At 41.6% G+C, this 24,895-nt stretch overlaps 4 protein-coding genes across 4 annotated transcripts; 1 reads left to right on the top strand and 3 right to left on the bottom strand.

Annotated features, from left to right (window-relative positions):
- Nucleotides 1–531: 531 nt before the first annotated feature.
- ex (FERM domain containing expanded) lies at nucleotides 532–12,775 on the bottom strand. The gene is made up of 4 exons (XM_088045388.1): nucleotides 12,688–12,775; nucleotides 7,089–7,353; nucleotides 2,646–3,770; nucleotides 532–2,592 (listed from the first exon to the last, which is right to left on the bottom strand). Exons 2-4 carry the CDS (start codon nucleotides 7,315–7,317, stop codon nucleotides 839–841), a joined length of 3,108 nt encoding a protein of 1,035 aa, XP_087901514.1. The 5' UTR covers nucleotides 7,318–7,353; nucleotides 12,688–12,775; the 3' UTR covers nucleotides 532–838.
- Nucleotides 12,776–14,778: 2,003 nt separating this feature from the next.
- On the bottom strand, nucleotides 14,779–16,450 carry BBS8 (tetratricopeptide repeat protein 8). Its single transcript, XM_088045619.1, has 5 exons — nucleotides 16,151–16,450; nucleotides 15,632–16,101; nucleotides 15,348–15,582; nucleotides 15,118–15,292; nucleotides 14,779–15,070 (listed from the first exon to the last, which is right to left on the bottom strand). Exons 1-5 carry the CDS (start codon nucleotides 16,417–16,419, stop codon nucleotides 14,849–14,851), a joined length of 1,371 nt encoding a protein of 456 aa, XP_087901745.1. The 5' UTR covers nucleotides 16,420–16,450; the 3' UTR covers nucleotides 14,779–14,848.
- A 31-nt stretch (nucleotides 16,451–16,481) lies between these two features.
- WDY (WD repeat-containing protein WDY) lies at nucleotides 16,482–19,967 on the top strand. Its single transcript, XM_088046207.1, has 6 exons — nucleotides 16,482–16,720; nucleotides 16,766–17,996; nucleotides 18,040–19,310; nucleotides 19,352–19,523; nucleotides 19,572–19,769; nucleotides 19,818–19,967. The coding sequence occupies exons 1-6, from the start codon at nucleotides 16,482–16,484 to the stop codon at nucleotides 19,965–19,967; spliced, it is 3,261 nt and encodes a 1,086-aa protein (XP_087902333.1).
- Nucleotides 19,946–24,265, bottom strand: Rab3-GAP (Rab3 GTPase activating protein). The gene is made up of 6 exons (XM_088045871.1): nucleotides 24,082–24,265; nucleotides 23,812–24,032; nucleotides 23,493–23,763; nucleotides 23,128–23,446; nucleotides 20,252–23,078; nucleotides 19,946–20,192 (listed from the first exon to the last, which is right to left on the bottom strand). The coding sequence occupies exons 1-6, from the start codon at nucleotides 24,164–24,166 to the stop codon at nucleotides 20,034–20,036; spliced, it is 3,882 nt and encodes a 1,293-aa protein (XP_087901997.1). The 5' UTR covers nucleotides 24,167–24,265; the 3' UTR covers nucleotides 19,946–20,033.
- Between the last annotated feature and the right edge of the window lie 630 nt (nucleotides 24,266–24,895).

Genomic DNA, 24,895 nt, shown 5'->3' with positions numbered 1-24,895 from the left:
CAATGCAATTTTTCAACGCATATGACCTGTTTATTGCAAATTCTCATCTATTAATACAAATGACTAAAAATATGCGGACAGATCACAAAGGCGATATACAGAGTGATTCACGTGTAGCGCCTTTTACACGCAACATGCAGATTCTTAGATTTTCAATTCGGAGTTAAATACTTAAAACTTTTAATTAATAGCATAAAATAATTTTTGTTGTTTTATGTAAGTATATTTTGTTGCATAACCCTTTCAAGACAGTCAACGCTTTTTTTTTAGATTCAACAGAGTTATTTCTACAGATTACTGCAGTAAACAAGCTCCTCATTATTTCAAAGCGCTTTTTTTAATCTGCTTTTTTGTAGGAGTCAACGGTCGGACCATTTTTACCCCCAAAGTAGCTCACAACAGTATTAAAACAAGGAGTGAAATAAAATATTTGTCTTATAAGATTGCTTTATTGAAACTGAAGGCAGCACCATACATTTGAAGCTTCAATGAATTTCGGATGCTTGAAATAAATAAAGAAAAACATAAAACAAAGTTAAAAATATTATTTTTAATAATAAAAGTTGAGCAAGTGTATACATTACTGCTAAACATTATGTACTGTAAAATTACGTGCGGTATTAAAAATCCTACCACTATGTACATACAGGGAATGGCTAAAGGGCGTCGATGTTTCTACATCCGAAAACGACCGCCACACGTCGCCCTAGACTAGTTTCTTCGTCAGTCGTAGTCGTTGCTCGAAAAACCGACTCCCTCCTAATCTTAACACATATTGCAATGATGGCACCCTGAGTATAACATTTAGTTCTTAGTCTAGCACTGGAAAATCGTCTTTTCATGAATGAGAGGACTGAATTTTATGCTTGGCGTGCGGATCCGTGACGTAATTGTTGGGTGTAGCTCTCGGAATCTCTGGGAGTTTGTCTCCGGGATGTCGATGACTGATGGAGGGCATCTTTCGCGTCGTTTTGTTGTTGATTCTAGTGCTGCTTAATCCGGACACTGGGTATTTCGCACGCGTACTATTAAGCGAACGCGGAGTCACTTCACCGGGATGTTTGGGCATCACGAACGCTTTAGTCTGCTTTATCAGAGACCTATCATTGCACAACGCGGAAATCAACGGCAAGTCCATTTTCTTACTCTTCTCTCTTAAAGTACGAATGTCCAAAGCGCTTCCTTTTTCGTTCACTTCTTTCGTTTCGCTTCCGGGTTTCTTCTTTTGGATCACTGGACGTGGAGGCGGTGGAGGTAACCGACGTCTGAAAGCAGGTGGCTGCGCGGTATCCAAGGAATTCAAGATGTTATCGTCTGATCGAGTTCGCATAAACCTTCCGGGACGATTTGGAGGTAACGGCGGTGGTGGCGGCTCCAAGCTTCCTGTCGAAGAAATACTAGGTGCACCATACACAGGCAATTGCACATAAGTGTCAGATAAGTTCTGACTCGAAGCGTAACGGCCCAAGTATGAAGTACTACGGTAAAACACAGGCTGAGTCTGAACTAAAGCTGCCAGCTTTGCCTCCAAATATTCCTGTTTGCTGATTGCTGGTTCCTTCAATGGAAACATAACAAAGTCGACGTCACTATACATTTGTTGCTTGTATTGCTCGATTTGTGAACGTGATAATTGACTGGTGTAGACAGTGGCGAGTGCTGGCGGTGGTGGAGGCGGTTGACGTGGAGCTGGAGGAGGTGGTGGAAGAAACGTACAAGGCACAAGAACGCTGGCTTTCGTTGCGGCAACATCAAGATAGTTGTTCGGAGAAATGATCGTGTTCATAGTAGCCACCCCTCGCGGGATCTTAGGAGGGATAGGTGGTACACTTGGACTCGGAGTGGAGTAGCTGGGAGCAGAAGAGGCCCCAACGCTGCTCGTATGTGCCGTTAGAACACTTGGAGATCGCGTGGTGATGAATCTCGCTGCTGCTTCTTCGGAAGGATAGACAGGCGGCGGCACAGGCGTTGGATTATCAGGGTACGGTGGTGGCTCCCGCATTATCTCCGAAGCGAAACTTTGATCGTCAAAATCTGTAGCTTCGGGGGTGGCAACTTTCGTTAATTGAGCTCCGTATGGTGGTGGTGGCGGTCGGAACCTTTGTTCAGCACTATCGATTCTCTTCGGTGGTATGGGAACGTATCCTTGGTACGACGACGGTAACGTTACGTAATCAGAGTCCGAATCAAGGGTGTGACTCACACTTTTACAAGATGGATAACGTCCAACGATTAAATCTGAGAGCTCTTCTGCTGACAGCAATGCTTGCTTATTGTCAGTTGGGTCGCTTCCATCACCGTGGAAGGAGCCAGAGTTGCTCACGTTAGAATTGGATCTGTCTCTGAACGGTCCATCCACTTGGTCGTTTTGATCAGTAGCGTACTGATCACTAGAACTTAAAGTGTACTGGTCACTCGAAGTGAGGGTGTAAACTCCACTCGTGTGACTGCTGGGCGCCGGTCCCGACGTATAAACTGGTTCGCGAGTGTCTAATTCTATACAGGTAGCATCGCTCACGGCAGAATTCTGAGCAGTGTGGGAATAACCGAGTTCCAGGCTACTGCTGGTGGAGGGCCTTCGGCCTTTAGGTTCTGAAACAAAACAATGTCACATACCCTTTCACCTTTCTCAAAACCAAACTTACTGCTTTGCACTGGCGTCACGACGACGGTACTACACGACGAGCTACATTGTGAGCCTGCACATTTTCCGCTATTCGTCTTCGCCGAGCTTTCGCTACACGTTGGCTTACTAACTTCTTCTTCTTCCTCTTTGAGGGAAAGTGCAGACAACGCAGCCGTCGCTGACGCCGCTGAAGTTCGACTGCTAGCTGGCGCACTGTCCAGCAGGTGAGCCAGAGCCAAACTTTCTGTTGAAGGTGCCGGTGGACTCGTTATCATGATTTCCAACTCATCTTCAGAGTGAACTCGATCGCTTACGATTCCCGATGTGGTGTTCGATGAAGTACTTGAAATAACCGAAATTCTCTGATCACAATCCCATCTTTGTTTTTCTTCTTCCTCGCGTCGCGCTTCACTAAGTCTCGGTGCCACTGCCATACTAAACAAATGCGCCGCTTTACACAACGCCAAAAGAAGTCTACTCTTCTCATCGCTACTTGTATACAACGTCAACTTCTCGTGTCCGGTCCGGATCTCGAACTTTTTCCTCTCAAAGCTCAACTTCCCGATAGAACTCCAAAGGAAAATCGACGGCGGATTATTATCCGGACACACTTTCAAGCCTTTAGCACAGACGGCGAGCATTATGGAACCTGGTGCTTGCTCGCCTTTCGAAGCGCGTAATCTAAAAACGTGCGCGTTAACCGGTTCTTCTAACTGGCAAGCTTCTGTTATAAACCGCGATCGTGCTTCGGTCTTGGAGAGTCCTCGATGGGACCGATGTAGCACTTGGATAGTACGTAAAGCAGCAGGTCCACGTAAATTCGGTGGAACGTAATCTTCTGGCCGAAACGTGGTAGTGTCACTGCGATCCCCGAGGTCTGCTTGTAAAGCAAGCCCTGCCAAGTGCATTGCCACGTCTCCAGCGGCTCCAGAAGAGGCGTTAAGACGCAACTGAAGGTAATAGTGGTGTCGAGTTGTTTCATCGCGGAGAAGAAGAGGGCTGTCCACGTAGAATTGGACACGGAAGTAGAAGGCAAGGGCTGGCCGTCCATTCGCGTCGAGGCCATGACTGTGAGAAGATCGCCAACTCTTTGGAGCATACTTTGACAGTTTGCTATCGGGCTCCGCAAAGAGGTATTCGCCATCTGGAAGAAAGCAGATCGTCAACATTTTATATTCGCACATCAAATAGTAATTTAATTATAAATCAAGTTGGCTTCATAATATGAAAAAATCTAAAACAATTTAGCCACTTTTCTGAACACTCTCGCTCATTTGCTTAATCAGAAACGTACGACGGATTTCCACCGCGGTAGTTTCGCTTGAGTTTCAAATTAATGAGCCGCACATTGAAGGATACATAAATTATGTTGCCGCGGATAATTGCGAAAATTATAAATATCTCCGATTGGTATTATTATTCTTTACATTGAAATGGTAATCAATTGCAATGTATATAAATGCACATATGCATATTATCTGATTAAATAAACAATATTATTAATAAGCAAATTAGGTGTCTAGAATTTCTATTCAAGTTATTCACTTGAACCCACATGCGATGTCTGTTTTAATTATGAGCTTGCTTATCTAGTCACTTGGTAGCTGCGACATACGTTCGTGATCCAGGGCATTCCTTCTGGGATTTTTTTTAAACGTACAGCATTTGCAAAGAAAAAATCCAATCTTTACGACAGCGATAAATTTTATTGTTGAAGTTAACTAAAAACCCGATATTTGATTCATGGTCGTAAAAAGTCGTATCGGATTTTTACAACCACTGATTATTCATGTAAAAGTGTGCCACAGCAATGAAAACCCAACAACAAACAACAATGAACAAGCAAAATATTTTTGATTCCAACGTTTCGGATTGCGTCCTCAGGAGTCTGAAAGTTCAGCCCACGTTCTCGCAGCTTCCTTGACCAAAGTGAGGTGTAGTTGCGGAGTTTTATCTCGCTGACTGTACTGTCAGAGAGGTTGGCAGGAATGTGGCAGCGCCGGACCGCATTCCGAACGGCCTCCTCGTCACTGCTCGCCCCACCGCCGCCGCCCGAGGCAAACACCCAGCATGTCCTAGCTATTGCAACATCATTCCTGATACCATCTACCACACTAATCAGTCCCGATTAAAGATGGACAAATTAACGAAAAAAAAAAGAGGGAATTATCCGCCTCGAAGGACAGAACGGTTTCGAGATCGGCGGCCCACGCCAAGAATTCAACAACAAATATTTGAATTTATTGCGAATCGAAACAAGAATGTGCGAGTTTTTTTTTGTGTGTTTGTCATAGTTTTTATGACCGCACCTTCATTTACATAAATCATTTGACGATGCAGTGTCATCATCAATCTTTGACGAAGAGAAAAGTCCAGGTATGTAACCCACTGCTGTGTTATTAAACAAATAAATTAAATCTGTTACAGACGTGACAGGCTGCGTGATGTGATACAAATTAAGTGGCATAGTTGCTGCATTAATAGATATTACATTGTCAAAACAGTACTAAACACGTCAGGACGACAAGCGGCTCGAATTCGGTATGTGAGGCCATTTTTGTCGAACTCCTTATTAAAAAAGAATGTCGGATAAGTTCAACAAATTCCTAACGTAATTACGGACCAGCCGACAATAATTTATTAATAATAACACATCAGAAATTTAAATTACGAAAAATTATAATAATTCCCAGTTTTCGACCAAGCCGCAGGACTTAATTAAACCCATCTCCGTTAGGACTATTTTTTCAGTGCGCATTGTTCACATTAAAGCCACTTACCCACATTTTTGCGACACGCGCGAATGATCAATCTGACATCATAAACTTAATGATAAAACCTTGTTCTTACATTTTTTTCAGCCTTGGCCTTTAACACGGAAAAAATACTATTGTCTGACACGTGTAGGTACACAAAAAAATTGTCGAGTGATGACGCGAATCGCCAAAATTGATTAAAAAAAATTACATTTGGTAGTGATCGTGAATTTTTGAAGAGAAAGTTATTTTCGACTTAAAATTATTATCGGATAAGTTTAACGAGAGAGATAGGATAAAATCCACGAACAATAGGACTCATGTGCCAACACTATAATTTACATGAAAATTACACGATTTCTCATGAATAAAATATATAAAGAAATGTCACACGTTTCGCCCCATTCAGATTAACGTCTTGTTTTGTTCAATGTTGCAGGCTTGTTCGTAATTTTCTCGGTTTAGGAATGTTTTTCATGACACAACTGCCAACATGTACAAAAAAGATAAATCTACTAGACCGTTTTTTCGATTATATGCTGTGATTGAAAGCGCATCTAAAGTATAAGTTCAGTGTTACGTGAAGGGACCATTTGCACGCTTTCGCTTACCGTTATTTTCCGTACTTTATTTCTTTGGCGATAATGATAGTGGAAGAATAGTTTGGAGGCGATCTTTTATTACTACTGCGTTCATATAATTACCAACAAGCAAACTAAAAAAGAAATGTAATACCTAGAGTGCGAATTATTGATGGGCTGTGATATCACGAAAGATCTTTAACAAACTTTAAGCACTTTTGAATGCGACCAAGAACCGTTTTAAATGTAATATCTTTAGAATTATGGCCGCATTTAACAAATGGAAATAATTTTTATAGCGTGAGATGTATCATTTTGGAATCCAACAATGCAAACTGTAATTATCAAAATTCTCCGTTAGTGAAGAAATCTGTGTTTTTTCCGGATGTTTTCGAGATGACGCATCTTCATTTGTTGGTAATTAGTGGCAAAACGAGTGCTAATAACAAAACCAACAATTCCCAAGATGTCTTTGACGTTTAGTCACCGTATTTTCGTTCAAGATAAAGAGACGTTAGCAAGTTGAATCGAAAAATTGATAATTATACAGCGTGTGCGTTTAATACTCTCAAAAGTTCGAATATTCATTCCGAGTGTCTTCTTTTAGCTCCAGATTCTCGTTTGAAGGCAAGGCATCTGGTAGCGCGCATCACAGCAGGCCGGGCCAGGTCAATAAAAAATCGAGTCAGCCGTGGGCTAAAAAACGCGACTAAAAAAACAATGCACAGCCGCGGTTAAAGACAGGTAGCCGAGGTGAGCGGTAGGGGAGAGGGGGATCAGGATCATTTGTATACTCGGGGAATGTGCCCGACCCGGTACAGTCGACGGCAAAACGAAGAGGGCAACGAAGAGATTCGTATCTGACGATGATACGGAGTCGATTTTTTGGTTTTTAAAAATTAAAGGCGACAACGTTAATCGAGGCGCTTTTGTGGCGGTGACAAATTGCCAGAGGAATTCGATACAAATTGGACAGCGGTGCCAAAAAAGAGGTTTTTGTCAACACCTTATTAGCGGCGGCGCGCAACAACGGATTAACATATGGACACGGTCGATTTGACATCAAGGTGTCTCTCAGACGAAAGTTGGATATTTGGCCACCAGGTGGCACACTAATTTTCTTACCGCAAATGAGGGCCAGGCCGAAGAGGTCGGTGTCGAGCATCCCCTGCTGCGCAAAGTGCAGACATGTCTGCTGATATAGTTCCTTGACTCTGGATTTGGCTTGTACGATGAAGTATAGAGTCTGTTGGTGCAGCAGATGTAGCGCCAGAAAACGTGCCGAAGGGGGTAGCGCTGCTGCCGGGCTGCACGCGGCCAGAGGGGCGCTTACCGTGCACAGGCCGGCGCGCATGACCCGCTCATCTCTTCAAGGGGGTGGCCCGCTCACCTGCAACATAAAATAACCTATCATTATTTTTGAATCATTTGCAAACTTGAAAATTGCTTATGAATGGTTCCAAGAACTGGAGAAGCTAAGAATTCCAAGCGAAAACAAGAGTTTCGAAGATGATGGCCGAGATGGGTTTTTCTTGTGGACCCTCATTTACATACTAATAGTCCATTGTGTTGGGAGTTAAATAGGCGAACCGAGATTTTTATTGGGTTGGATTTTTAGTTCGTGTTAGTGGTATTTTAATAGAGCGGAGATAGATGATGGCTTCTTGGGATCTGTGTTTTTCTTATCTGATTTAGTGTGAACGCAGGAAACGACGCGCGTGCTTCTGAGAAAGAAAAACAAGAAAAAGATGGATTTCAAACACAGCTGTCCCCAAAATTAGCGCTTAATCGTTCACCACTGACCGAAAATAAGACAAAAACCAATCCCAAACGAGTTACAATCCTCCAAAAAAATTCTGAAGTCGCTTCTTCCAAATGTCTTCCAAGTACATAGTTCAAGAAAACACTTTAAAAATTGGTCACCTTCAGACTGCTTTTGAGCTTAGTAATTCTAATATAATGACCTATGCCATGAAAAATTGTAGTAACATTACTCTTATCACAAATACGCATTTCATTATCAAAAAGTTGCCAAAGTTATTTACTATTTTTGTAGAATCAGAATGAAAACACTACACAATAATTTCGAAAGCCTTATCTTTACAACTCGACTCAATAAACGAAACTTCCGCACTTGAGTTTCCAAATTACTTACAATCATCGCGACGATTACAACTATTACACTAATAGTGTAAAGGTGAATTACCTCTAAATCGATTAAACAATTTGCGTGACGCTTGTTTTTCCCCAAACGAACCAGTGATTTATGTAACAAGGGATGAGAGTAGCGATTTTCGTCACCAAGGAGTAACATAAAATATTGCATCATCGAGCTGTGGCCTCCCGACTTATATAATCGAAAGAATTTAAATGTCTACTTGTCTCGTCCAACATTGCGAAACAAAAGAAAAATACGCAACCAATTGTTACCATCCGATTGATTAAGCTGGCTTATGAAAAACACTAACTGAAAGGATAATTTGTTTATTTAACCGGTTCGTCTAATGGTATATTATTCAGCATTCCATTATGGTTGGTTGCTTTGCGTAACAAATGCTAGGCACTTTTAAGGGTGCGCATTTTTCACCTCATGATTTCGGGGGGCACCGGACCCATCGTGGAATGCAGATGACCTTGGGATGGGTACTCTGGGCGTGTTTGTATACGTATGAATGTGTATATTGCATATTGACACACTACGGCAGAATTTTGCTACTAGAACACACTGCAAACACTACTAAACAAGGGCGGCCGTGGAGGACGTGCTGACCTCTTCGCACACGTGCTCGTTTGAAAATTTTATTTATGTAAATTGAATTGGAGATTTAGCCCTCGAAACAAATTGCCTGATTCTAGATGAGATTTTTTTTCTAAATACATCAACGGGTCGACGATGAAACTACAATTATGTAAAATGACCGCAGGGATTCGAATATGATAATGGAATTTTTCAGCGGTTACGAGGTTCACGGTAGTGATGATTGGACGCCGCATAATGATGTTAGTTTATTATCAGATCGAAGAAGTAAAGTGGAAGCCATCGCTTCAGAAGAGGAAAATCATTGTGGAGATGTGTTTGATATGATTGAAACTGTACAAAGAATGAGATTCTGGATTCGTAATCACTTTTAGGTCTTGTTGATTGTTAGACAGTCAGCAGGAGTTGTTTTTTCGACCACTGAATTGACTGTGCCATCTGAAAAATGATGGTAATCTAATAGTATGTCCTGAAATCTTCCTTCACTTTCCTCTCTCATTAAAAATTCCGGCATGAATCGGCTCCGTTTGTGGCAGCATTTCATTGATCAGTTCGGTTACAATCATTGTTACAAAAATGGCAAAACATTCCAGTCCAGTAGAATAAAGCAAGTCTAGAAACTTGTATGGAAGCAACATCCCACGTTTGGCCGCTTGTGCGATTGCCTTTTAAAGTCAGCAGACGCGAAGCAACTTCTTGATTGAAAAAAAAAAACAAACAAAAACTAGTGGTAAAAATCAAATTTACTCTCTAACCAGAATTATAATATGAAGAACGCAGACAGGAAACACCAAACGGTTCTTTATAAACCTACGACTTACGTTTATGGGTTAATTGATGAAATCAGGGCGCTCATTCATAAACATAAAAAGTGGTTTTTCCGACGCTATTATTTTAATTCGACGATGATGTACGCGGAAAGTAATCCATGGCCGGCGGCGATCGTACCATTAAAATTTTTCTACGTACGAATTCCTCTTCAAGGTCACGAACGGGAGAAAAATACATCTTCCCGGCCCTGAACTCGACTTGTTTTGACAGAGAAAGTTTGATGGCATTGAAACGAAAGATTGAAACAAGGGTCCGCTAGTGGATCCTTGGGGAGCACCAACTTCTTTCTGTAGCAAATCGAGTCGTTTTTATGGCAGGATGTAATGGAGATAATGTAAATTCACGATGGTTGTAAATTACGGCCATTAAAATAGATCTAATTGGTGTACTTGCAGTCATCCAGAAAATTTAAAAGCTACCTGTAATCAACATCCGCGGTGACAAAAAGTCCACGCTCGTAATTAAAACCGCAACTTTGTAATAGTTCAGTAGCTACTATAATAAATTGTTTAAGACGTCGAAATTACCTCTTTGTATTGGAGGAAAATAATGCACACGGTGATGAGTCCGTAATGGAATCGTGTCCTAAAAATGTAGTCCTGACATGATCTACGACTGCCCAGAATGGAATAATTAATATTGTTGCCGTAAATGACTTCACTCTCTTCATTTACCATTTCATTAATTTGACGCAATGATGGATGATGCCCATTAGGTTCGTTTCAATCAAGGGTATATAGAAAATACCAATAATTCCAGCAAAATACCTAATTAATGACAGTGGAACCTTTTTTCTGAATTTTAATGAGGCAATAAGTCAGTTTGAATTAAAGAACATCTATACAAAAGTAACGAGTAATCTCAAGTGTTTCCGTTCACAATTCCCACCATTTGAGGTAATGTTTCCTTGCAGTGAAACCAGATCAGTAATTAACGGCAAGAAAATCCAACACGCCAACTACGACTACACGAAAACGTGATGGAAAACAATTTGTAATCGACTTTATGGATGTGTGCGAGAAATATGCAATTTCACTTTTATAACGAAGAAAGGTGTGGGCTTGGTGTGGGCTGATGTGCAAGCATTCGATATTTAACTTAGACGCGAACGTGGGCTAAATCGATACTGTAATCTTCAAACGCCAAAAAATTTAATTACTACTTTAAGTAAAATAATTTGTAACTGTACTCGAATGGGGAAACAAAACAACTTGTAGCTACACCCAGACACCAAACCCACATAACATCAAGTTAGCTATGCATTTTTGGCGCTCAATTTAATTCGAAATTGTTACCTAAATTTCCTATTATCTCCTGGCGGTGCAGGGGTCCCTTATCGTGGTCACTAATGAATATTCGTGTGATAAGCCTTTCCGTCCTTGCCACTTTCGTTTTCCAAGCGATAAAATCCCTATTTGTACACAACACCCGTGATAAGTGCAAAAAAGCGGCGTGTCCCAGTTTAAATACGATAAGCCCGCACCTGCACAGCGCGATTTTCGGACCGGGAAATTTCTATGAGTGAAACTGCGCGTCGTTTTTCACATTCCAATAACTTTAACGATGGCATCTAGTAGAAAAACGCGACCATTGATTAATGTAATTACTATTGTAAAATGCATTTGATAAGTAAATAATTGTAAAACCACATTCCTTTGTCATTAGGCTGTGACGGTACGTGAGCCGTAAAGCCAACGCTGCTGACCGGAAGCTCTATATACCACTGATTTTTAGAAGATTTTAGTCAAAGGGGGCTGAGGAATTTCAGACCAATCGCAGTTGTAATACGTCACGGCATGAAGCTGCAAAAATTCCACCGTAATCCGCTCATTAGCACGAGTAATAAAAGTGCATTTAACTCAAAAGTTCATCCATTTCATCTTTCGAAATGACCCATCAAAATGCAGCCGCTGGTACACGCCATTTCTTCATCCGATTATGACACCCGACCACGTGACCCCAAGACAATAAGCGTAAAATGCATTACCCGAGTATAATGCTTATTGAAATCATAAAACGCTTAGTTATTTCAAGGTTGAGCACATGTCGGATTGGGTTTTATATTACACATTTAAATCTCTTGGAATGCACAGCATATTATTGCTAACGAAATTATGCAAACGCTTTTCGCAATGTTAACCTAAATACGCTAAACTATGTACATGCACTAATCAATGCTAATTTGTAAAAGTTTGTAATTCTCCATTCAAAAACGCAACATACTCTCAAACTTGAACTTCATTTTCGGGAGCCAAGAAAGGTCATTGCACGTCGGACACTCGACTCGTGGGCCCTGGAGAGGGTGATTTTCACCATGAAATTATTTACTCTGATTCGCATAGTTAAATTCACTTGCGACTCCTCCCACAGATTATTTATGACCGAAATCATTACTTCAGCGAGCTATAATTTTATTAACTCATTGAATAAAAAGATTACTCGAAATAATTTGCGGTTATCCATGCGAACGGTGGTTTTAATCTGTGATGAATACGAGTCATTAGAAAGAAATTCCATTGGAAATTAGCTACGTCAGTGTAAATTGTTGTAACAATGAGCGATGTGAATTCCTGGCAAGCAATCATAGAATTGAATCATTTTGCGGGGGCTTTCGTTAATTCGAAATTAATCGAAAAGATCGCGAGGATTTGATTGATCTCAAAGAATATGTGTTTGGGATTTACCACTTTGGTTATTTGTTTAGATTTAAATATAGGTGTAGTTTAGGTTATATTTTGGACAGTTTTGCACGGAAGTTCCAAAATATTCAAAAGCATGAACGAACACCAAAATTTTTGGGGTGTGAATTTGGACTGCTGCCACTCATTGCTTGGACCGTTGCGGAAATTAATTGGACTAGGAAATGAGCACTCAAAAATGCCGAAAACTAGATCGATAATTATCTGAGATGTTTGGTAACATTTTGATTCGAAACCGAAACCACTCCAAGAGAACACAGTTCAAAATTTCCATGAATTTTTCGGTATTTGAACAGATTGTGTGTCAAAATAAAAGCAGATAAAACCTAGCTCCATTCCAAACTACGGATTGATCTAGAATGATGTGTTCCTATACTCCGTTGGATGAAATTGAAAAAATCCAAATAGAAAGTGGTGTTTGAATGTCGAAACTCACCATGTGCCGAAATAAAAATCCAAAAAATCTTCTAGTTCCTTCCCCATCCCTCGAAAATCCTTCAGTAGTCCACGTGAAAAAGCCAGCGTAATCGCACAAACACAGTGTCACCACCACAAGACACACCACGTGCTTCCAAAAAGCTTCCGAACGCTGTCCACTATCAACCGGCAAAAGGTGTTCTTCAACTAAATTCCCTATTTCAACTCTGGAGCGGTCAGGTACACTCCGCAGCAAAACATCACTGGAATGCGCACGACCAAGCAAATACACGTCGAAAAACAGCGTGCTCCTCTGCCACACAATCACTGTGACGCAGGTCAACTACGTGGTACATTCCCCTGCGCAAACTTAGTGGATGCCAGAACAACCTCAGCAGTGGTACTACCTCTACGAGCACCTAGCACGGACTGTACAAAACTCAGGTGTGTTTGGTACCCGTCTAGAGGTTACATTCCTCGAGTAACGCGGCATTCCTCGTGGTGAAATTGTCGATAGCCTCGTCGTGGGTACTATCGCGTGTTCTCTTTAATATGTTGAATTAGCTGGCTTTTTATCGGATGGAGTTTATTAAAACAGACGCAGTTTTTCGACAGACGTCCGTCGACCAGAGAGAGACGAAAATGCCACATCATTATCGAAAGAAAAAACGGACGGTGCTGCATTCCACAGATTGGTACCGACCAATCAGGAGTCAGCCCGCCAAAGGTGATCCGCATGCTTCAATCTAGACGAGACCTGGGGCTTCGTGTTACGCTATCTTCTCGAAGATGTTAGCCAACAACAACGAACGCGTTAACCTATTTCGATTTTTATTTGCGGTTCCTGGTACGTGCAATCATCGGTTTTTTTGACGGGCAGTGGCGTCACCGCAGGCAAATAGCGAAGATAAACGTTTGATGCTATGTCTAAAATGATGGCACCTGCAAAATCGTACCTCTAAGAAACATCATGATAATCAGATCTTGGTGGAGCGCCAAAATGGCCAGAGATAACCCAGAAGACTCGAAATTTAATTTTAAATTTGCCGCTTTCAAGAAAACGGCTGCAAGAAAACTGATTTTTTTGGAAAGCAGGAAATGAGATATCCCCTAGCCCTCTTCGCAACTTTCGTCCATGCCACGAGCCAACTAGATTACGTCATAGGATCAAACAAGAAAAAAATTCCACGAATAAAATCATTCAAAAACGCAAACTCGGGAAATTGCACCAAATACAAACAGGCAGTTTTAACACGCGAAATCTCATCAAAACATGAAAAATGCTAATTTAGCACTATTTATCGATTTAATTTAAAAAAAATAAAAACAAGAAGATTATGTCCGGCATTATTTAACAAATGTAATGAACTTTGAATTCTTTCGGCGATCCAAGGCCGCATACCGAAAAAACAATACAAATCGAAAAACAACTTTTGAATGTAAACAATAACTTTTATTTTACACTTTCGACGAGATTTGCACCTGTCTTGATATTGTTTTTGTCTGGAGTGAATTTGACGCTACGTTGCGCTCACGAAGGAAAAAAAGATGATATTTTGTTATAGGTCGAAGATATTGTGCAACAAGTGTGAAAAGTGTGTTTTTTAGGATGTGATTCCGACACTCGCCTGGGGCTCATGCTACAAATAATCAAGTTCGGACGAAAAATATGAAACTCCATGAATCGACAAATTCGTTGTTGCTAGAAATTGATAGTTTGTTTTCTTTTTCTTGCAGTGCATAATTGTTACCGGTGCCGATTACTCAATACCATTAGTCTTACAAGAATCACTTTACATTAAGTAAAAAAATCGCGGCTTTACTGATATTACCGAATTCGATAAACATTCTGGCGCCACTTAACTGCTCCTTGATGACGACTTATTCGAATTCCACAGGATTATTAATTAACAATTTATTTTATACCAGTAAAATTTTCAACGCTATTCAAAGTCGAAAGGTGCCGTTTTAATATTATTATTTACCGAGTCTAAATAGCACATAAATTGCTATCACAAGCATTTATTAATTCTGTAATAAATTTCCATTTGAACTGCCACTATTTCCAACTTTAATTTCTATTATAATTACAATTTATTTTAAACCGTGGAATTTATGCACGATTTATTAATTAACCCAAGTAAATAAAACCAAGGTTTACAGAAAATAAAATAAACTTATTATTGAACGAGTCCAGGGTTCTGTAAAAATTCCAAATTAACCGTAGGTTCATATAAATTAGGTTCCAAGCCTTTGGCGGATGTAAAATAAGCTTTAGCTAGGTTGGTTTTTCCCATTTTGTGATGCAGTACTGCTAAATTATTAAACGCACAGGCGTGTGTGGAATCTGATGATAAACACAGGTTTAGACATTGCAGCGCCAACTCGAAATCACCGGCGGCCTGAAAAAATGGTACAAACACAAAAAAACGAGCGTGGTACTCCTTACTAGAGCCAAGTGAGAAAGATTGTACCAAACTTCAGCTTTAATAGGAGGCTCTATAGCTAGATCTAGAGCTCGCTGAAAGCAGGCTAACGTTAGATCGAGCTGCTGGGAGTACAGGCAGCAGAGGCCGAGGTTGTTGTAAAGTTCTGCCGAGTGCGCCCCCATGGCTAAGACGCGCCTGGAATTAAAAAAAGACTTCCAACTGTCACACGAACAGAGTTTTTGTCACATACTTGTAGTACCGCAGGGCCAATTCTGGTTGATTGTTGTAAAAGTGGTACATTCCTATACATGCAATAGCTTCCGTATTTATTGCATCTTCTATTACTATACTTCTGTAGTACTTCACCGAGGAAGCTGTTTCATTGAGGCTTTCGTAGAGCCTGGCCAACTCCGTCATAATCGCTACGTCACCTGGAAAAACCTCCAAACCAGCTTTGCATATTTCCACAGCGGAAAGAGGTTGGTCTATAATTTTTGCAATTCGCCCAATTAACCTTTACAAATTCACACTTACCCAATCGTAAGTAAATTCTTGTTAGTCTTATGAAACTCTCAACGTGATGGTGTTGCTTTAAAGCACTTCGCATTTGTTGTTCGGCATCGCGTATCAAATTTAAAACGATATAACACTTGGATAATTGGACTTTCCACCACCAATCCTGGAAGTCGCAGGATTGAGTGGCTTGGACTGCTAGTTCCATAGCGTTGCGGAGGTCACCCTCGTGGTAGAATAAGTACTCGAAGAGAGGTTTGTTGAGATTCGGGTTTTTCGCGTATTTAGGAATGTTGAGACGCGAGACTTGAATAAAAGGACCTTCTTTTTGGGAGTACATGGCGGCGGTGCCCAAGCGAATCGCGCGAGCGGATTGACTAGTTACTGGTCGAGCTGTTTTTAGTCTGTCAAGGGCTGAACCAGGACGCATTTGAGTTCCTGGACGAGCAACACCCGAAATGGGGCGACCTGTAGAAGTCCGAGGTCTGGAACTAGACTGGGAATTCAACACCGCCACTACCACTACAAATTCTTTATTACCTCACGGCCGCCGTTTGAGCCATCGCTGTTTTAATCGAAGTGCCAGGTCTGGGGGCCGTAGCCACCGCGTTATCATCCAGAAAGTCTCCTTCAATCATCTCTTCACTCTCTATATCATCCACGTACACCCGTTGAGTTAAAGCACGCATCTTCAGGCACCATGCAGCTTGGTCCAAAGGCTCTTTCTCCAGGATTTCCGAACAAACATCGGCACATTTATCGTATTTTCGTCGACGAAACAAACTCAGTGCCAAATACATGGGGTCCATTTTCGCGTTTGTTTGTAGCTCGGTTTTTCGTCGCCATAGTTGCATTGATCACCTGTTGCGTCATGTCAGAACATTCACGCTCTGGAAGTGCTGCTTCGCAACTCGAGGAAGACATTTCCAAAGTTGAACTTCATGAGAGTTTAGATGAATTTGATTTGGAGACATTATATGACATCTTCGCCAAACAAGGCGGGAAAAGATTTGACATTGAAAGCTTGCGAAAGGTTTTGGAAACTGCCGTGAAACTGCGATTCAATGATGACGATTTCAGAGTGATGTTCATACGGATGAACACAGCGAGGTTTAACTCTTAACTACATCTTATCATTATTATCGTTTGTTTCAGAGACGGTTATGTTACTTGGGACGAGTTTATTTCCTACCTTATCCTATGCTACGAGCAAAACGAAGTCAAAACCGAATATGAGACTCTAGAAAACCCAATTCCAGTCCCCGCATCTCTGATCAAAAGTAACCATCGTTATACTATAAATCGTATCATTTATTGTCCGACGGTACGTCCCGACCGTACCATCAGTTGGCACGATGGGAGTCTCATGTCTTGTAGCCGCGATGGTACCATCAACTACTGGTCACTTGACATCCGATTCGAACGATCGGTCAAATCTACCTGTCCCAACTTACGGGTACAACAAACGTGGGTTACTGACATGATTGCACTTCCTGATGTCAGTGTGGTTTGTACCTCAAGCACCGAAAGAGATTTGAGATTCTACGATACGTCGGCACGGAAATTCGAACTTAGAGTTATATTCACTTCCATAGAGTGTGCAATCTATACTATGAACTACTGGTTCAGTGATGATCCCAACGAGGAGTCTAAATTGGTCTTGGGGGACGTAGGAGGAAATATCCACGTCATCTTCATTGACTCTGTGGCTCGAGGGCCATTTAAGAGTCAGCTTGGGCTTCCTCTCCTTGAAGTTACGTACGACAAAGTTATCAAAGGGCTGATTAATGGGTTTAGCGTCACATTTCTCCCGAAACAACACAGCAACGTGGTGTTACAAATACGGTACTACCAACGACTCAACACTATAATTTCATGTTCGGAGTGCACCAAAGTAGGGCTACAGATGAGGGATTTATCAGAGAACAAAAGAAAGTATATATATGCCATAACGAAAGGTGCGTGGTGCTTTTCTGTTGCTGGTACCCAATTTTTAGCGAGTGGAGGCCCTGATTGTCTCGTACGGTTATGGAATCCCTTCGTACCTTTGAATCCCATTGCGATTTTCTACGGACATCATGCCGCTGTCTGTTCGGTTCTATTACAAGATGAAGGGAAACTTTTGTATAGTCTGGCCCAAGATAAGAGTATAAGAGTGTGGGACTGCGCGAGACAGGCGTGTCTTCAGAATTATCTGGGGATTCCTTCAGAATTAGGGGAACACAGCGATATGACCACGTTGTACAACCCCGAGAGTAGGCAGTGGATTATAGGGAGCACCATGCTCGCAGTGATGCCCCTAAGTCCTAAGCAAAGTGGGGAACACACTGATGGTACCACTCACACGTCTGGAGTTTCAGTGGTACTGTACAACCCACTCTTTAAGGTAATTTTCGATTTTGAGACCACTGAGTTTGATAAGCTCGTAGATGGTGGTCACATGCGGCCTGGACAGCAATGTTATCGTCTGGAATCCCTGGGATGGTCGTCGCATGATCGCCATCAGGGAAGCCCACACCAAGAGTGTCCACGCCGAGATAATCCCTATTGAAATTACCGCCGCCTCTTTTGATCCCGGCTACCAACGTCTAATAACCGGTGCCCACGATGGTACTCTAAAAGTTTGGAATTTCAACACTGGTACCTGTCAGCGGAATATGAAGATCGAAGCCAATTGCGAAGTCAAGTGCATCTTCTGGATAAAAAACCGCATTTTGGTCATGGGTTGGAACCGACGAGTAACTGAATTCGGAGACACCGGCGATGTTCTCGGTGGTGGAGGTAGCAGCGAGTTTTGTAAGAATTGGGATGCGAAACACGTGGAAGATATCAGTGCGGCGGCGGTGCGAGTACCACAAACCATCGTCACTGGGACGTATGATGGGGAACTTATAATGTGGCGGTTAGAGACAGGACAACCATATAAACAGTTTAACTGTGCTGATCCGACGACGAGGATTAAAATCCAGTATAAGAAGCAAAGGCAAAGAAATGAACCGAAAGATGCCAAACTGACTAAAAAAAATATTATTGCAAAAGCTTTGGGGAAGACTTGTGAGAAGGCAAAACCGGCACCGAAGCCGCAGCGTCCACCTCCTGAAAGAGAAGTGGTTACTATTAAACCAGCAGTTGCAAGAAGACTGTCAGCTGTTCAGAGATTGGTCGTCGCCTCAACGACAATGTCGCAGTTTAGCCGACTTCGAAGAGTATCCACGGTGGTTATGCCGGAACAATGCATGCCTCTGAGGAAGCTGGCGGTGCATTGCATTATGTTCCTTCAAAATCGACCAATGGAACCTGATGTTGGGACTTTAATGGTTGCTTTAGAAAATGGGGCTGTTCAGGTTTGGTCTCATCACGTCGGGGGTGGATTCATGACATCGTTTTCGGCGATACACAAAGCAGGAGATTACGTCATCTCCATGGCTTCTGATTCCAACAACGACTATCTGTTTACAGGCACTAGCGTGGGTTTTATTAAAGTGTGGTTGATGAAGAACTATTGCATCCCGAAGTGGGAACCCATTAACATGCCCAAATTGCGGCTAAAATTTCCTTTTTTATGGGGAGACTTTTTCAAAGGCCGCGCAGCTAGAATCGCGGCAACTCAAGCATTGCCAATGCTTTTAAATAGTTACAAAGCACATGCTGTTACCATCTCAAATTTAGCGTATATCGATGAAGCGGAAATTCTCATAAGGTGGGTAAAAAATCAGTCTTGTTGACAGCGATTTTTCGTAGCGCTAGCACCGACTATAGCGCCAGAATGTGGACGATCGGCGGACGTTATATACAAACTTTAGGAACATTCAAACCATGGAAATATGTCGATCCTGACCCCACAAAACGTGAAGACTTCGAATACGCGACACCTCCAGATATAATGAGAGTGGGAAGTTCCACGACACTACGAGTTCGGCGACTACGAGTGAATTTCCACTTTTTATATCCATTTTCCCAGGTGCTAAGAGGGGGCCATCCTTTAAGAAGACTTACGTTTAAACAAATTCAAGCGAAACAAAGAAAAGAGCTCACACAAGTAGACCCCACGAAAATTTATGGAAAGAAATTGCAAGATCCTATTTTGGGGCATTATTACAAGCCATCGGAGAGGACCACTCACGTTAATGATATTCATTTTGATACTTCTTTCCCTTATGTATAAAAAAAAGGGAATGAGTGTTGTGTGGTGACAGTTTTTTTGTAGATTCCTGTGTATCAACACTTGACCATGGCGCTTCTTCATGATCCGTTGTCGACTCATCTCAACTCTAATATCACAGACACTCCCGAGGAGAGGCAAAAACCGATGAAAGGAGAGAAAGAAAAAGAAAATCCAATAAAAAAGTCAATTTAATAAATCACAGGGTGTGTATATAAATAGATTTTCAACAATATAACTGATGTAACTGACGATAAAACACTATGAATTGCTTTTATAAATACTCTGTAAAGTCTGACAGCCATCTAGTAACAATTCTGCTATTTTATGCTCATGTTGGCTCTCGTCTAAACAGGAAAGACTACGGTTGGCTAGGTTTTCGATACCTTCAAGAGTACTGGGAGCACACCAGTCGCCATTCTGAAAAAAACAGCAACAAACAAGTCAATTTGTGTTTTTTCTTCTCTTCCAATACTCACCAATTGCTCAATATACCTGGTCACGACAGTGCTCAACGCGACGACATTTTGACAAAGATTCGGCGACGTAGTCAAAAACTGCGACAGTCGTTTGCCGGCAATCGATAACAACTCCGGTCCCAACTTGTTCTTCTCTTGAACACCTCTAAACAACTCATCACCGAAACTGTCATAACCGTTTGTATAAATTTGGACGAGCTCGTATCGTCGCAACACGTCCAGCTCTAAATTCCATAATTTTGCTAGATCTAAACATTTTGACATCCACCGAACATGATCTGCGGCGAAAATCGTGTTCTCGTTCACAGTAACACTCTCTAAACTCGCTGATATTACTTTCGACAAAAACTGAGTCCTGGAAGTGGTGACTCGGAGATCGTTATACTCCCAGTTGATGTGAGCTTTCGTCTGGAAGTCAACGAAAAACAGTCCGATCATGTAGGACTCGAACAAATTGTTGATAGGTTTTGAATGTTTGATTGAAAACGCAGTGATCATTTGCAGTGTTAGACTCAGCTGATAGTGTAAGTGGAGGAGATCGTAGTTGATGGCGTTTTGTTGCAAAGCGAGCTCCACCAGAGGTCGTGGACCGTTTTCCCAGATCTGTTCGAAGTGAAGGATTGGTTTGACGATGCCGTTGCTCTGTTGCACCGCGTCCATGTAGGTGTCCAAGAAGTTGGTAGTGATGCCCAAGAAAATCGCGACTTGGTAGTCGCTCAATCCAGTGTCTTGTTTACAGAGACGTTCTTTTGGGAGTTTTCCGACTTTGTTGATAAGTTTGGAAGTGCTCTCGAAGATGATCTTGAGATGGGTATTCCAGACGAGGTTATAGAGGCCTTCGCGGATGTGTGAGTTGTTGATATGGGTTAAACACTTGATGCACGCTTCCAAGTTTCCCAAATCTTCGATGTCCTTTTGCCAGGCAAGCGCGTACTCCCAACACATGTTAGTGAGAACCACACTGGCTTCTAAACTATAAGGAAACTCCGATTTCAAGAGATTGAGGTATTCGAACACCTGTTCCGAATTGACTTCTTCAATCTTCTGGGGCATAATTTCTTGCTCAGGAATATCATCGTCATCGTTGTCGTCCGAAGTCGTGCTCGTATTCTCGTCTTTCTTGAGCAGAAGATCATTGATGACGATATTTTCAGGATTGATACCGCACGTGGTCAACCAACGGGCTACAAGTTCGCTCACGGAACCTTTACCCTTATCGAGAATGTAACGCAAACTGATATCAACATGGTCGTGCTTCAGCTTCGGAAGTGAACAAAATTTAGCCACGGGCTTGTTAGCCAAGATTATGTTTAAAAGAGAGACGTCTTCGAGTTTCCCGATGAGCAAAGTCCATTCTACGGTTTCTTGAGATAACATTTCGATGTTGGTCTCGTCCAGACTAGCTGACTCTTCTATTTTCTCAGCCACAAGCTTGGAGACAATTGCGGCGGTGAGAGCAGGAAACGGGCGCGAAGAATTCGCGAGGATATCGCGGATTTCGTCCCACAACGGCGAGGTGGAGTTGTAATCGACAAGGAGATCTTGGCCCTTCACTAGGACAGTAATTAGGTTAAAAAGCGCGTTCATTTCGCTCTCCAAATTCACGTTATTGAGCGGTCGATGGACCCAATAGTGAATCAAGAGCAGAAAAAGGTCTTTTGTAGGAATTTTCGTGACTAGGAGCTGCTCCCCCAGGTCTCCAAACGTTGAGCTTTGGAGGTATTTCGCGAAGATTTGTTCACCGATTCGATATAGCAACGACGAGTCAACGTTAGTCTTTAAATTAATACTTTCAACAAGATTAAAGGCAGTTAAGAACTCCGACGGTGGTAGTGCTTTACTGTCCACAAATCCGACTTTAACTTCTTTTTCTTCTTTCATAGTGCTCAAATCAAGGAGTTTCTGTAGGTTGCCTAATTGTTTCGTTTCTAGTTTCAGCTCGGTTTCCGAAACGGTCTCTTGGGCGTTGCCGTTCTTTGCGTCTAACTCGCGGTTTTTCGTGAAAATGTAAAAACTAAGAAGAAGAGAAACGTGCTGCGCTTTCTTTCCCAATCCGTCGTCCTCTGACTCCAAGAAGTACGGAACACACTTCAGAATGGTTTCAGCTGTCATGTTCTTGTCGCCCAATAACAAATCCAACGTTTGTCCTTTCAGCTCGGTGGTACTCAACTCCGAACAAATCTTAAGAGTTTCCTCCTCTAACCCGTCAACGTCACTTTCATTCCTCAAGAACTGCTTTAATTTCTTAAATAAGTGAATGTCACGAGCCCGCTTGTTATTCTTCTCGCTCAATGCGAAATGGAACGGTATCAAAATTTCTTTGATCTGACCATCGTTATCAATAAGGACCGTGTCAAACTGGCAGATAAACCTCGACTTCGAAGGAGTGGTGAATCCCATTAGACCATAGTTGTTGTAAATTAACCTACTAAATCTAGAGGCGGAGAAAGTGGTGATTTTTTGTCCCTCCTGAACCGTGAAGATCTCAATAGTGCCTTTTTTGGACGAGTAGATAACCAAAAATAACGCGACTTTATTACCGATGCGATGTTTTGAATGTCTTTCGTCGGGAACTTGAATAAACGAGCACTGGGCCTCGCGGTACCCTTTGAAGACTCTCAGAACGACGCCTCTGAAGGCATCCATCAATAAGACCCGACCGAGGGCATCGGAAACCGCTGCTAATTTATGATCAGGAGATAAAACGACGCTGGTAGCGGTACGTCGCAAATCGCAAAGTCCGAAGCGACAACCCATGGATTCTGATGGTTGCATCGCGACGCTCATCGGCTTCTCCGTCGCGCCCTTGGTTCCTGTTAGCCACCCCCTTGAAAATTAAATGACGACCAAACAGTTTAGGAAGGAAACTAACTTACGGAAGTGCAGATTTTAGTTTAGTAGCGACAGCTTTAGCTACATCGCTGAAGACAGGCTGCGCGCAACCTTCAAGAGCGTAGTGATAACCTAGAAAGGGGCGAGACCCCGCTGCCAACACCAAGTTGTTGTAAGGAGCAGCAGAACGGTATTTGGTGTCGAAGCCTCCACAAGTTGACGCAGTTAAAAGGTGGTCAAATGTTCCGTGAAGGTTGACACCAACGACCGCAATGTCGTTGATGGTGGCTTGATCCTGGAAGCCCCATTTTTTAGGAGTTAAGTTTCCACGTCCTGGTTCTAGCGTTTCGCCTTTTGCTTGAACTGAAAATTAACGTCATGGTGTGTTAGGATTGGCTTTGCAGCATACCTCTGGCGAGTTCAGCTCTGCATACTCTTAAAATTGGAACTAGTTGGTTTCCGGCTACTACACAGACCGCGCTTTGATACTGAATGTAGATTTCTTCAGGATGTAGATCAGGGGCAATGTCAGGTCTAGGGTTGTGTTGACTTCGCGTTTTTATACTAGTAATGACTTCACTGTGAAGGTGTTCCTCTAACAATAACTCACAGTTTTCAGTGTAAAAGCGTAAAACACCTGACTCAAAACCGAGTAAAATGCATGTCCAATCAGGAACAATCTAAAATGATTTTGGTCAAAAATTGAACTTAAAGACCAGAAGACATACATGAGAACTTTTACTTTGACTGACGATGGGGAGACATGCCACGGCACGTATGTTATCACTATCGTGAATTGACCCAGAATAACTAATATGGAACTGATTGAGGGATGAAGAAGTATCCCATTTTGCTGTCAAAATGACAAGTCTTCTTTCATTGGCAAGAGCTATAATGTCACCTGTGGGGGACACGGAGATTTCGCATAACTGTAACCAACTGTCAGAGCCTGCAAAGTTTATTGTTATTGAATCGTTATCAAAATTAGGTCTCATAACCTCTAGTATCATCTGTAGGAAAAAGACACCTTCTTATTGCCGCCACATCGGCGATATTAGCCGTCACATTAATCTGACACGACATTTTATAAATATTTGTTTTAATGTACACATTTATGAAAACACAACTTTTTTGACAACTAATCGATAAAATGTCAACTGTCACTTCGAGAGATAGGCAACCACCAATACATACGTGAATACGGCTAATTAAATAGTCTTGACTGTAAATTGCAGCTTAATTAAATACGAAAAACGATTTTATATGAAAGGTTTTTGCATAACTTTGTTAAAAAAAACAAATAAATACTTATAAACGTTTCGTCATGTTTTTAATCTAATCAATTTTTTAAACAATTTGAATTTACCCCCATTCGTTCAGCTTCCACTACATTGGAAGTACACATGATTGGTTGAACGATTAGTGTCAGTACTTGCCACAAACCTAAGAAAACAGAAGTTACTATTCTGCCGGCAGTCACAAATGTGTAATATTGGTTGCCTATATGTTGCATATTTTTTTATTTAAATTCAAATGTTTTAATTTTTGTCAGAAAGTCTAATTTTAAAACTAATAAAATTTATTATCAGAGTATAAGTGATAAAGACGATGCTGCTTACACAAGAAACCGACAAAATTCATCACTGTCGACTTTTTCATTTTTCTGAATGGTATGAAAGAAATTGTTAAGAAGTTAAAAACTTCATTTGATTTGCAACAAATTTATGGGTATTTGTCAAAATTTTAATTACAAGTAAGCTAAATTTGTTTGAAATACAACAACTTTAAATGCTTTGTGGTATTTTAGAAACC

Source organism: Gnatocerus cornutus, chromosome 9, assembly GCF_029298725.1.
Source record: "Gnatocerus cornutus isolate USDA-ARS CGAHR chromosome 9, icGnaCorn1.1, whole genome shotgun sequence".
Taxonomy (NCBI): domain Eukaryota; kingdom Metazoa; phylum Arthropoda; class Insecta; order Coleoptera; family Tenebrionidae; genus Gnatocerus; species Gnatocerus cornutus.
Note: the sequence above shows the minus strand (reverse complement) of the source record. Positions and strands in the feature narration are given on the sequence as shown.